At 40.8% G+C, this 13,475-nt stretch overlaps 1 protein-coding gene across 11 annotated transcripts in view; it reads right to left on the bottom strand.

Moving 5' to 3' along the window:
- ABI1 (abl interactor 1) overlaps positions 1–13,475 on the bottom strand; it is a 77,154-nt gene that overhangs the window by 4,025 nt on the left and 59,654 nt on the right. For 2 of the 11 annotated variants that reach the window (XM_038128175.1, XM_038128164.1), the window contains 5 exons: positions 10,331–10,471; positions 8,497–8,597; positions 7,498–7,572; positions 5,719–5,895; positions 2,790–2,876 (listed from right to left, as the gene is read on the bottom strand). In XM_038128175.1, coding sequence (XP_037984103.1) covers positions 2,790–2,876; positions 5,719–5,895; positions 7,498–7,572; positions 8,497–8,597; positions 10,331–10,471 — 581 coding nt within the window. The remainder of the gene's footprint in view (positions 1–2,789; positions 2,877–5,718; positions 5,896–7,497; positions 7,573–8,496; positions 8,598–10,330; positions 10,472–13,475) is intronic. The other 9 variants (XM_038128165.1, XM_038128167.1, XM_038128169.1 and 6 more) reach the window with 6 other exon arrangements.

Below are 13,475 nucleotides of genomic sequence, written 5' to 3'. Positions count from 1 at the left end.
GCTCCCATGTCCTGTGTGGGTCAGACTGGCTGCACTGGGACAGGTCTGGCACCTCCTGCCAGGGGCATAAGGGGGCAGGAACTGCTGGGGCAGGGACTGCCTCAGCCCAGGCATCCAGCCCGCTCCCTTCCCTTGAAGGGCCAATGCTTCACCTGCAAGCCCAGCTCCTCTTCAACTTGACCAGCTGAGCTGAGCACCCCACAGCTCTCTGCATCATTAAGACTGGCTGCCACTGTATTAGTGATTCCTCTCCCACACAGAAGCCCATTTATGTTACTTGGAGACAGACTAACAAAGTCTTTGGCAGAGTGAATGCTACGTCCTGCCCGTTACTGAATAGCACTCACAGACAGGCTTCATTAATCCACCACAGACACATGACAACACCGTTTATGAATGGACTGGTTTTGTGCTGCAGTTCAGCACATCTTCCACAAATGTATTTCTCCCCTTAGTTTCTGTCTGCAGCCAGGGAAAAAAAAACCCAGAGTTGAAACAACAATCATTTGAGATCTTGAGAAATCCTTACCTTAGAAAATTTTAAAAAAAATTTTAAATGCAAAGAAAAGTTACATTTATTCAACAATGAAGCTGCGTATTTGAAAAGGAAAGAGAGCAGGAAACACAAGTGTGAAAGCACCAAGACATACTCTAACTGAGATGCAGTGCAGGAACTGCAAGCTTTATGGGAAACATTTAAAACAGTTCAACTTTGCATTTAAAGAAAGGGAGAGAATGGAACAGAAAAGTAGACAAGTGCCACTCCACTGAAGTATCCCCTCACCTCCTGGACCTTAATCTAGACTTTTCCTGGTTCTAAACTGAGCCAGACTCTAGCACAGCATCACTTCTCCCAGGGGAGGGAAATTAAGCATGCAAAAAGCCACTCTAAATGAGAATGGGTAAAGGGACAAGTATTTATATAGCTCCAAACTGAGATCTTCTCTTGCCTGCATTCCCATCCTTGCTCTTTAAATGGGGACCAGCAGACTCCTTGTGAAAGGACTGGGTGTGAGAGTACAGCAACTTGAATCAGCTGTCCCTGAGCATCAGACACACTGGAAAACCTCTCTAGAGGAGATGCTTACAGTTTGGACACAGGAAAAAAAAAGAGGCATTGCATAGTTTCTAAGCCCTCTATGTCTTTGTCCTCCAAAAGAAGTCCACAAGCAGAGGATGTTGCTTTCCAAACCCGCAGATCCCTATGATAAGGAAAAGACAAGTCTACCCACATGTCTCCTTAACACCAGAGACTTCTTGAGAAAACAAGACTGATGAAAGTCCAGTACCCAATGCCAAAACTCAACAGCAGCCTCTACAGCCGGTTCTGCTGAGCGTGTGCGCAGGCTGCCACACACACCCCTGCCTCTGGAATGAGGCAGCAGCAGCAGCTCCAAGCCATACTCATTATATAACTTTCCAACCCAAGGGACTATTAAAAGAAACAAAATAAAGAACAATTCCTATGACCAGATTTCAAGCTTCAGCTGTTTTGCAGCAACCTCATCCACAAGTCAGCTTGCATTTTGCTGTTGCACACGCAAGTCAGTTTGTCCCTTTCACCTCCACTCTCCCAAGGGCTGTGTTATCTCCAGGAGGACAACAATTCAGAAGCAGGTGTCAATTTTCTCAAGTTTATCTGCAAGTGAAGATATGCTGTAACCTTCATCTTCAGCAGGTTTACCTCTACACTTAGTATTTTGGAAAGGTTTTCAACACAATTTTGTGGCACACTGATCTATATCAACATGATTCTTACAGTTTACCTAGCACAGCACCAAAATACCTTCTTTGTGAAAGAGAACCAGAGAAATGTCTCTGATCTCATGGGGAATGCTCAGAACAGAACCACTTAAAAGCTCTAATGAGAAGCAGAACAGCAACACTACTCAGACCTGGGGTGCCTCAATGGATGCTGCAGCTATATAGCCAACTGTGTAGTAGTAGTCCCTGAGATCCCAGCAAATCTCAAAATCATTCCAAAACACTTTAAAAGCATTTTTTCGTTACTTCATACTCTATCTACATCACATTTAATCTGCTGTTTAGAGAACTGCAAACTCCAGCTGAAAAGGATATGTCCAGATCAGAAACATGACTTTACACCTGCACAGCACTTGAGACAGTAACACTCCCCTGAAGGGAATCAAGCAGTAATGGTAAAAGCAGGGTTACCAGTATAAACACAGCACAGCTAGAGAGCACCTCTCACAAACCTAACAAGCAGAGCTATGCTGCAAGAAGCTCAGCAGGGAAATAGGAGGACACAAACAAATGGAGAATGAAAGGCTGCCAAGAGGAGAGATGCCTTACAAGCTCCTTTGTAATGGATTAGATCTTAAGACTGCACATTTCGAATTGACTGTACAGCCTGCTCAAAAATGCTACAGTATTGGAATCAATGGTTATACATGACACATTCTGACAGTCTACATAAGCCTTTCTAATAAAAACTAATCAATTATCCCTACTGAAAAAGTCAGGGTGATTCAACATGAAATATTTTCAATTAAAATACAATTTTATATTCACACCAAACATATGCCACATTTCACACTGTACTTCTGTAATAAATTTGCAGTTCAGGACTTAAATGGGTCAGTAATAATCATGCACGTGTTATAAAATATTGAAGAGTGTGCCCTTCAGCTCCAATAGCATATTGACACTAGAATGCAAGATGGTATTAGCTTCTGGAAAAGGAAACAAAATAGAGTCTGACTTGCCAGCCATGCATGCTAGAAGAGAGTAGGCTCTACCCTTTAACAGCTCAGCTTGTCCAAACTTACTGTTTTCCTGCACCCTGGCCACGAAGCCTGTGAGAGGTATCTGTGGAGTCAACTGAGGCATAGGGGGAGGGGGTGGAGCAATAGAAACTGGTAGCAACACACACACCATATCGGGAAAGTCAAATGGACAAAGGAAAAAAAAAAGGGGGAACAAACAAAAGCAGCCGTCAGTAACGAGGACCACAAAACAAAGTACGTAAAGAACAACAAGAACACACACACAAAAGAACCTTCCTCAAGTTTGTGTTTCCAACAAGGCTGAATTCGTGGTTAGCCAATGGAGGATCAAAAGCAAAGCATGCCCGTGTTCAGCCAGGAGCAGCCGAGCGCAGGCTGCGTGGCTGGAAGCTCACAGCGTGCGTGTGAAGGTTCTTGCTCTGTCACATTTTGTGTGCTTCACCTGGCGAGCACATAAAATTGAGCTTTTGTCTTGCTGCTAAATAAGGATTACTCAATTTAGCAGTTCTCTTTTCAAAGTGAGCTGCTAGAAGTAGAGGTGATGTTTTGCAGGCTTCTGGACTCCTCCTCCAAAAGCAAAGTGGAGCGCTGCATCAAGTGCAGCAAAGCAGCACTGACACAGGGCAAAGACAACTTTTGCAAGGGGCACAATGTTCCAGCATCAATACTTCACATTTACACAGAGAGCACCTCCCAGCACTGTGCTCTGCTGGGACAGGGGCAGTCAGCTAACTTACTGCATTTTTGTTTTTCTCAAAAAAAGGGACCTTGTTACTTGCTGGTAGAAAAAAATAGATGGGTGTAGAGCAGAGTGGAGCTTTATGAAGTCTTCTGTGGTGAGAGGACACACAGCAACCTAAAAGGCTGGTCAAGGCTTCAACAGCTCTGAGTGGCTACAGGAGCATGCTGAGCTCCCCAGGATGCCCTTGCAAGCTCATCTTCTGTGAAGTATGTGCCTGTCTGGTGAGTAATGAGACCTGTGACCACACCTGTGCTCAGAGACACCGGGCTGATGGCCCCAGTGTTCAACTGCTCCCTGCACAGGTGGAGAATGGAGCAGTAAGGCAAGCCACTCAAACTATCAGCTTTGGCAGGGTATCTCCCCCTTAAGTGCCGGGAATGAAAAGCATAAAACAAAACCCCACCCAGAAACTCAACAAAACATCAACTCATTTGTTTATACAGTGTCCCTTCTCAGTGGAATTTCTCTTGCAATGGAGCAGAGAAATTCCTGTGAAGGTGGGAATTCAGCATGGTAATAATCCAGTTGGAACCAAATTTGAAAGAGGTTCTGTTCTTCCAAGTAAGCAACAGTTTTAAATAAAGCTTTAACTAAGATTAATGTTTGATGAATTAAAATGAAGCATTTAGTTCATTACAAAACCAATAATCAAATACACTGTATGGGATAAATGATCAATATAAAAGCAGGAGAACAAACAGTGTCTCACAAAATTGAAGTAAACATCTAAGAAAAACCAGAGCATTTGTTAGCATGAAAAGTAAAATCTTAAGGCAACATGGGACCTGGGTTTAATGTCAAGACAGTAGCACTAAAAAAATAATCACCAGTTACAGAAACAGAGGAAAACAGTTTCAAGTAGCAAAACACACCCATCAAAATACTGTTTAAAAAAGCTGACTATCAGTATTTTGAAAACACCAGAGAGGCTAGATTAAGAAACAACACCTGCATTTGAGCAAAAAATTGCTTTGGACAAATGTAAACATTCAGAAACAGTGGTGTGCACAGCATTTAAGACAACTGAACTATTCTCAGAAGTAAAATCCTGTTTATTTAATGGAACTCAACTGTTCAAGCAGGAGGGAGTTTCTGCTGTTATGGTGAATTAATTTGGAGGAATGAGAATGTGGAGGAAAATGAAATGCTAGTATGGGTGAGCAAGAGTAGGAGGACAATCAGGTTTGGAAAAAAGAAAAGATAGATACTGTGTCTACATATAAAAATGCTTTCTGACAAATGTAATACTTCTAAACTACTCAGAAAACTCTTCACTGCCGTGTCTCAAGTATTTTAAAAGCATTCTTTTCTTAAGAGTAAGTACACAACAGCAAACACTGGTCTAAAGAGATCTTAAACTCAAATATCAATATTACTTTTGAAAAAAGAAATATTCCTCTGAAGTTTAAAGACTTGGCATTCTGAACACTACAAAAAAAAAATATACAACTACCACTCCTCAATGTGTACTTGATCAAAATTTATGGAAATAGCAAAGCAGAAGTTTCCTGATAGAGCTTCCTACCAGCAGCCAAGATCCTTATTTTGCAGAGCTTTCTGCAGTGAACCTTGTTTGCCCTTCTGGGGTAGGAAGGCAGGAGGCTGCTGACTAAAACCTGCTCACTTGCCCATGGCAAATATCCCTTCCCTCACTCATCTCCTTCAGCAGATATTCCTACTAGTGTGAAAGCACAGAGAAGCTGTCTGCTAAAAGAGAGAGACTGAATTCTTTAATAGTCAAGCTTAAAGACAAGAACAAAGGAGAAACTTGGAATCAGGAAAGGATTTAAGAAAGACACAGAGACAGGGAGGAACTATGTGACAGGAACATGAACTTTGTGCTCAGTATTCTTTTGCCACTATCCAAATAGTGGGGGGGTATGCTACAATCACATTAGGTCTCCCACAAAAAAACTAACCCTGGGTTATTTTATGTTCTCCAAGCACACCTGAAATTCCAAGTATAATGTGCCTATAATTAGACAGGCAATCCTAATAATTTCTTTTCATGAGTAACAGCAAACAAGTCAGGGGGAAAAACAGTATAATTGCATATAGTGCAATCACTGTGCAATTTCAATATGGCTTTTCTTGTTTGTTTTTCCTTCTATTTCAGGAAAGAAAGTAGTAATCTCATTGATGCTTTTCATAAATGAATTAAAATGCCATGCACGCTTTAACAATAATTTTGCTCAAAACAGTTTGTGATTTCAGAGCTCAGCAGCTTACTTGAATTTTGAGAATAAAGAGGCCCGCCATTAACATGAGGTTGAGCAGAGAATGGGGCAGTCACAGAAGGATTCCGTCTGTATCCACCAGAAGATGCTGAAGAAGTGGTAGAGTTGTGTCGTGAGATTTGCCTGGTCATTGTGCCATACTGGGAACCAGGAGCTGAACCAGGAGCAGCTGAAAAGCATTAGCCAGAGGAACCAAGGAAAAGACTTAAGCAGAGAATTACTTGGGATAGAATGCAGAAAACAGAAAAAGTCCAGAACGTGGAAAATACTTGATTACAGTTCTCCAATAATTTAAGATCAGTAACAGGCGATTAACAGACAAAACAAACATCCCCATTACAATCAATAATGAGAAAAAACACACAGAACATAAACCAACACTCATATAAAGGGCATTGAGAAATGCTGAGAGTACTTTGAGAGACTGGATTGGACTGGAAAATTGAATCCAACTCTTAAGTGTATCTCAATTATACTACATGCAATAATACCCTTTATTAAAAAGCACACAGAAAAAAAATTCCACGTTCTACTCAAAACAAATTATTTTGATTGCAAAGCTGAACGTGCCTCCAATCTAATATAAAACAACACTCTAACAAAACAGTGAAACAAATGTCATGAGCTTCAGACACTTGGCACATTTATCAATCATATTTGCTGGTTGTGCTTTTATATTGGTGGAATTTGTACTAACAACTCAGAATCACTAATTCCAGCTGACAAAGATGTCATTCATTCTTCATGATAAACACCCATATTTACCTTCCACCTACTGGCTGCACAAACTTCAAGGTTAACAAAACAGTTTAAGTTTTTTTCAGACTAACCTCTGACAGACAGAAAATCACACCTTGCAAACTAATGAATCTCACATATTGTAGTTGCATGAATTAATGGAATTCTTAAATGCAAAAACTAGTTTGCAATAAAATGTTTTGTGTTTTTATATACATATATCATACAATTATCTAAGACACAAACAGCAAGCAGACAGAAGTTTGCAGTCGTGTAATGCTATTCAAAGTGACTTTCACTTAACATTTCAGTAAGGGAGAGTGCAAAGGGTTATATGGGTCAAAGCCTCCAAAGCTAGTTTCATAACTCAATCAATTATTCTTGTCATCAGCCTGTGACAGGAAAGGGTGGGGTATTTTTTCCTGTCTATTTTGAAAAGTACTACTTTTAGATCCCACCCTAACTGCTGTATGTAGTGCTTGAAGCAATTTCTCAAGAACTGCTAGCTCATATCCTCAAGTCTTCCAGTTTGACACCTGCCTGCAGCATTATGGAATCAAAGCCAAGCTAGTGTGACAGACACTTGTGCTTTCCAGTCACTTTATGCTCACAGAACAGAACACACACATCACCCCCCACATAAACGACCATTTCTAAGCTAGAGTGCAACTGCTGTGACTTAGTTTCTGCTGCAGGAGTTACTCAGTCTAATACCAATAGTCAAGCAGATTCTGAGATCTTATAGATCAAAATAATTGGATCTTAGCTTAATGGGGAGCAGATTTCAAGCAACTAGTAGCCTTTTTTCCATACCTAGTGCATTTAGCTTCAGAGGCTTTAACCACAGGAAATTAGTGGAGATTAGATTTGTTGAAAAAAAAAAAACAACCAAAAAGTCCCAGAACTGATTTTTGTAATAAAATCACGCAGGTCCCACTACAGAAGAAAAAGCACCCTCACTGAGTTCATTAGGAAGAGGTGATTATTGATTATGCAGCATGTCTGCAATCACTGCAGCATTGACAAATCTCACCTATCAGACTGCCCATCGGGAGAGGTGGAGGCAGTGGTGGTGCTGGCGGGGCTCCAGGAGGAACAGAAATGTGTGCTAATAAAATAGTTTATATTCCTAATTAGGCCATATTATTAAAAGTTTTTAAAAAAAGAAAGTACAGGCACTTGATAGGCTTCCCAAACAAATATGAAAATTCAACTTCAGTTAACTAATACAAATTCTGACCCTGATCCTATCCAGGGCTCTGTACACAGCAATCTTTATTCTCATTGAGTTTTACAGGATGCCAGATGATAGTAAGATTTCATGCAAGACCAGAAAAGGTCCTGGTAAAGGAAAGCCTACATGTATATAAGGAAGTGAAGACTTGTCATCACTTGTCATCAAGAAACAGAGAAACCTCTGCAATAGCAAAATCACATTACACCAAAACTCCACTATTTTCTTTTGTCTAATGGGCTTGCAAAACACGAAGTGACTGGGCTGGTTTATTACTAAAATAATAATAGTCATGAAGGACCCTACTCAATCTCACCATTCATCATTCTTAAACACAAGGGAGTGTACCTCCAACACTGAGAGATCTCTCAAGGTTCTTTCCCCACAGATGGAAAAGTTAGCAGACAATTTCAGAAGCCACTATTTCCCATTAAACATGTACATAGTTGCTGCTGCTCTCAGGGCATCCAGAAATGCCAAACTGTAGACACATTTAAAATTACAGTTAAGCTTTAAAAGGATACATTTGTCTTTTACTCCTCTTGTACACCCCTGATTGTCTTGTAAAAACATGGACCAAAGGTATTTTAACCATCCATTATTCAGTAACTGACTGTCCTGCAGCTACTCTTGGTAAAGAATTAAAACTTTAGACATCATTCAGCACTCAGAAGTGATTTCCTGAGTAGGACTGTACTTCAGGACAGTTTCTACCCCATCATGTTTAGTCAAAGTCCCTGTGCAAACACAAGGAAGTAGCAAGCAGCCTGCAGTCAGGCCAGGAGGAGTCCCACATACCTGGCCCGATGGTTGGCGGTGAAGGTGTAGGCACGGCGATGGGAATGCCAATACTGCTGCTTCCACTGTTCTCTCGGCTGCCGCTTCCTCCACTGCTGCCACTGCAGAGGAAAAACACAAGTATTAGCATCTCCTATGAAAGCAGATCAACAGTCACACTTCTTGTGTGAGCTTTTCTAGCCTAACTCAATTACAGACTGTTGAAAAACTCCCTATTAAATGCCTCTGCCTTTACCTACAATTGCATACAGATAATCAAGTCTGGATGCATTACATTCCTAATAAATGGAATTAGCTAAGCTGATAAACATCACTATGAATAAAATGTGCAATTAAATGCTTCAAGAAATAAAAAGGTAATCAACCATGCAAGTTCTAGGCAATGGAGTAACAACTGCAGGAGTAGTTCAGGGGCCTTGTAATAATTGAAAGTAGTATGCTGGGGCTGGAACACTTCATGGCTAAACTCTAAATAATTATTTAGGATTAATTATGCTGTCAGCTGAATGAACATTTCCTCTACTCAGAGCAGAAGCTTAGATTGCTAAGTGTTCAACTGAGAATGGAGATGATAAACCACCCGGGGTGGGGTGTGGGGCATGGTGTGCTTAATTTTCTGTGTATTTAACACTCCCCACTACCCATGCACACACCTTTTACGTATAAGTTTGTTTCTAAGATGGTCTCAAAGCTAACAGTACAGCCAGCTCAAAATTTGTCTAACTAATGTTATATGATATGCAAATCAGAGGCCAGCAATGTGAAACATAGTAAACTATTGGATAACATTTCTAGACATGCCTTCGGAGGCTGTAACATCTATTTTCGTAGAGGGAAATGGAAAAGAATCAAAATTCAGGCAGAATCTATCCTTATTTGTATCTAAGAGTACTCCTTAGTTTAATTCTTGAATTTATATGCATTAAATAGATAATGTAAAGGAAACTAAGCACATAAAATGTTTTGAAGCCAAAACTTCATTTTAGTTCATCCACATTAAATAAGAGTACTCAGTGAAGTTCTAGTTTATTTAGCACTCCTGGGTATCTATAAATCAGTCAAAAGTCAAGTGCAAATCATTCAAATATGTATCTTTTGAAAATAACATTACGAAAAAGAAAATCGATGATCTGAAATGGAAGCCAAGATAATTCCTTCAAAATTAGTGTTCTGTCTGCTGAAGACCTTGATCTTGTCACCATGGTTGCAGCTGAATTTCTAACTGCAGCCTACATAAAAGAAGATCTTGTGAGAGAGGAGTGAGGCGCATTCACGGTAGCCAGCTAAACAGACTAACGAGTTCCTCATGCAGCAACATTTAGAAGTTATTTAAGCCTGACAGTATTTCATATCACCAACTGTGTCTAAAACACTCTCTCAGTCCCTGTTAGTGACCGACCCTGTTTAACTGCCTACTGGGAGTTTTTAAAATAAGAAAAATACTAAGAAAGAAGCTCTCTAAAATACAAGCTAACCTTTTAACTACATTGAATTCTTTAATCTGCTTTTTCTCCTGCAGTTTGAAGCCTGTGATAAAAATCAAATTGAAAAAAAAATGAACTCACTCAAGAGACTCAGAGAAACATTTAGCCTTGCAATTCAAGAAGAAAACAACAAGTTTTAAAAAGCTGCATTCAGAATATTGAATATGAAGGCACTTCTTCGTGTTAGGGAAATCAGCAATGCAGTAAAACTCTGCTGATGCAGTGGTAGAATAACTCATCTTTTTGCCTTTCAATAAAAAGCTAAGAGGCATAAAGCTTCAAGGCTTTTCTGTGACTTAGTAAGCATTGGCTTGCCAGGCAGGAGAGAGTTACCGTGGAGAACAGCCTACCTGTGTGTGCGTGGTCTCTGGTTCAAGGAAGCTGTCCTGCCTGGACTGTGCTGACTGCCCAGCCTGGCAGGGCTGGTCATGTAATCATTCGGGACTGTTGGCGGTTTGACTGGCTCCAGGGTTTTGTAAGGAGTATTTCGTCTGGTCAAGACAAAAAAAGATTTGAAGACAGAAAAGATAAAGAAACTCGAGATTAAAAGGATAAATAAGTAAAGTTGTAAATCCATTTGTTTTCTAAATTTTTCATGAAAGATCATGGCAGTGACCCACACTGCAATATATTAAAATTCCAATGGGCAGGGTAGACAGGTCACACTCAACAGCCCAAAGTACTCTTACATAGACAGACCCATACAAGTTGGCCTTCAGCACACAGACTGGTCAAAAAAGCCTAAACTAAACTAACCACCCAAAATACCTAACATACAATAGCTACATCTGCATAACACTCTGGGTGAACTGTCAGCACATGACAAATTTCCGTTGTAGTAATCTCTTCTTCCCTCCCCCTGCTTCCTTCCCATCAGAATCCTTTCCAAAAGTATTCTTGGCTTAAAGGTATTCACCTCATTAAGACATCAGCAAGGCTAAATCAAGATTCACAGAACAAGTGACATTTGCAATCACCAGTGCTTCTCCTAGGAGCACTGCTTCACACAGTAATCAAGCAACCTCATCTCACATAAGCAGATCTGAAAGTGCTTCACAGATGAGCTTCATTGTCTTCTTTTGTGGCCCAAGAAATCAAAGCCCAGAGACTCCAACTGAGCAGGCTGCATCAAGTCAAAAATATAACACATATCTTTTAAGATGTATTTACTAGACCCATTACTGCCATAAGAACAGCACACTTATTGCACTGAATCGCAGAGCTCTTCAGTTCTCAGCAGTAACTGACAGGTCCATTGCAAAACACAGAATTTGGCAATGCACCAGAGCTAAGCAAAACCAAAAATATACTGAACTGCTGGCATTTAATAATTTGTTCAATTACGGGTTATAACCGAGTTGCTAAGTTATACAGCTTCCTGGTATTTTCAGAAACCTACTGACTTTCTCTCTACAGTATGAAAAGCAACAGTACTAAACTTACTTTTCAAGGTTATTTCAGCTGGAAGCACATTAACAGTCTTCCCTGCTTATCATTTTTATTTGGTAGCCTTTGGATCTCTATTGCTTACAACTGGCATACAAAATTTCTTCTTTTTTCGACAACTGATCTCTTTTGGCAGATCAACAGGTGGTGACACCCTGCATATTAAAATCATCTAGAGTTCTTCATACAGACAACCTAATTTACAAACACCACAGTATCTGGAAAAAAATTACAGTATTTCCACTTTATTTAAGATGTTTTAACAATAAATTGTTATAGATGGAAGACAAAGAACTATTATAGATGGAAGATTGCCCAGAGCTCCCCACCTCACTGTCCCCCAATGTTTCAGGGTGATGCTGGGAGCCCTTGCCACCAGGGAGAGCTACAGGGAGCCCAGAGCCTTGCTTTGCTCCAGGACCCTCAAGGAATGACTTCAACTACTCCCACCACATCCAGCTCCAGCAATTCACTTATTCTTCCATGGTACTTCAAACCAGAGCACCCAATGATTTCCACAATCTCTCTCTGGTCCTGTGAAGAGACCCCTGCTTACTTGAGCCCCCTTTGCTTTTCATTCTGCTGATTTCCATGCAGGACTCCCTTTAGCTAGTCCTGCCCTGGAGGGACAAGCTGCACAACAGGCAGCACCTACTTAAAGACCGATGCTGCACATTAAGCTCATTCTGGTTTTACATACTTATCTCTGTTTTCCAGATCAAAGGGAGAAGAGTCGCATCCTTGCGGTTTCTAGCGATTTTTCTGCATAAATTAGGGTAAGTCATGCCTGTGATATTTCATGCTTTGGCAGAACACGGCTGCTCAAGACAAGAACTGTACTTCCTGAACAAGAAGGGCAGATAGAAATCTCTCTTACAAACCCACATTATTCCTCCCCCTCAGCCAACTGCTGCCGCTTGTCAAGCTCATCTGGAAATGACATTCAGCTGATTAATCCTTATCAGGCATCAGCCAAGGCAACCAAACAGCTCTGGCTTGTTCAGGGGGGACTACTGAGAGAGGCAGCTCACCAGTACATCAATGCTTCTGTTTCACTAGCAAGCATCCAAGAGGACATGAAAGCGCTACCCAGGTTCCCAGGGCTGATAAACAACTCTCTCAGCTGGGATAAGAGACACAATTGGAATACTGATTTCATGCCCTTGAGCAACGGGAATTTTCAGAAAACACGCTGAGGAAACCTCTAGGTTAATTTCTCTGTGGAGCATGCAGCAAATGCTACCACCAAAGCATCAAATAGGGATTAAAAATTGCTCAGTCCTCAACAAAAGGAGTCGCTGCTTCTAATTTTCCTTGACCATTGCTCCTGATCTCCACCCTGCTCCATCTCAGTACTCCTCATTTCTCCAGCTTCCTGAGAAAACATACCTGAAGCCACCACAACCATGCCAGCCAGCTTTACAGTGCCTCAGTCCCCCACAGTATAAGGAGAAGGCTGAGTGTGACTTTTCAAAGATGTTGCAGTTTGACAAAACCATATGGCACGTGCACTGAGCTTCTCAAGTACTAAAGTTTCGGTCTCTAGCAACAACAACTTGCTGGCACACCAAGATAAGCAGATTTCACTCCCCACAGGTCCACAGCAGCAAAATAGATGCAGGGAACTCTGCTCAAAGTGGGACTTGGGAATTGCAAAATCCTTCCTCATTTAAGTATGAAATATGAAAATGCACAAGCCAGCAAGAATCGATGTTGCCACTGTGTTCACAATGACATAAATTTTGCTTAGATAATGCAACAACTACAGCACAAACAGCCTCTTCATAGCTCTTCTAATATTAAGAAATGAGTAGACAAGAACTTTACTCGTGAAGTCCTTCCCCCACTGAAGTTAAAACTTGAAGATTTTTTTCTGTCACTAAGAATTTCTTCCCAAAAGTCAGGAATAACAATAGCCTCCTCATTTACCCATATCCATATTAAATCCTTCCCTGTGAAAAAAAATTCTTGCAGTCATCCTGAAAACAAGAGTTCGTGCAGCTGAAGAAGTTCATAGAAGTCCATAGTTCAAGAAAAGGATATTGTGAC

This window comes from Motacilla alba, chromosome 2 (assembly GCF_015832195.1).
Source record: "Motacilla alba alba isolate MOTALB_02 chromosome 2, Motacilla_alba_V1.0_pri, whole genome shotgun sequence".
NCBI classification, from domain to species: domain Eukaryota; kingdom Metazoa; phylum Chordata; class Aves; order Passeriformes; family Motacillidae; genus Motacilla; species Motacilla alba.
This window is presented reverse-complemented; position numbering and strand designations above follow the sequence as displayed.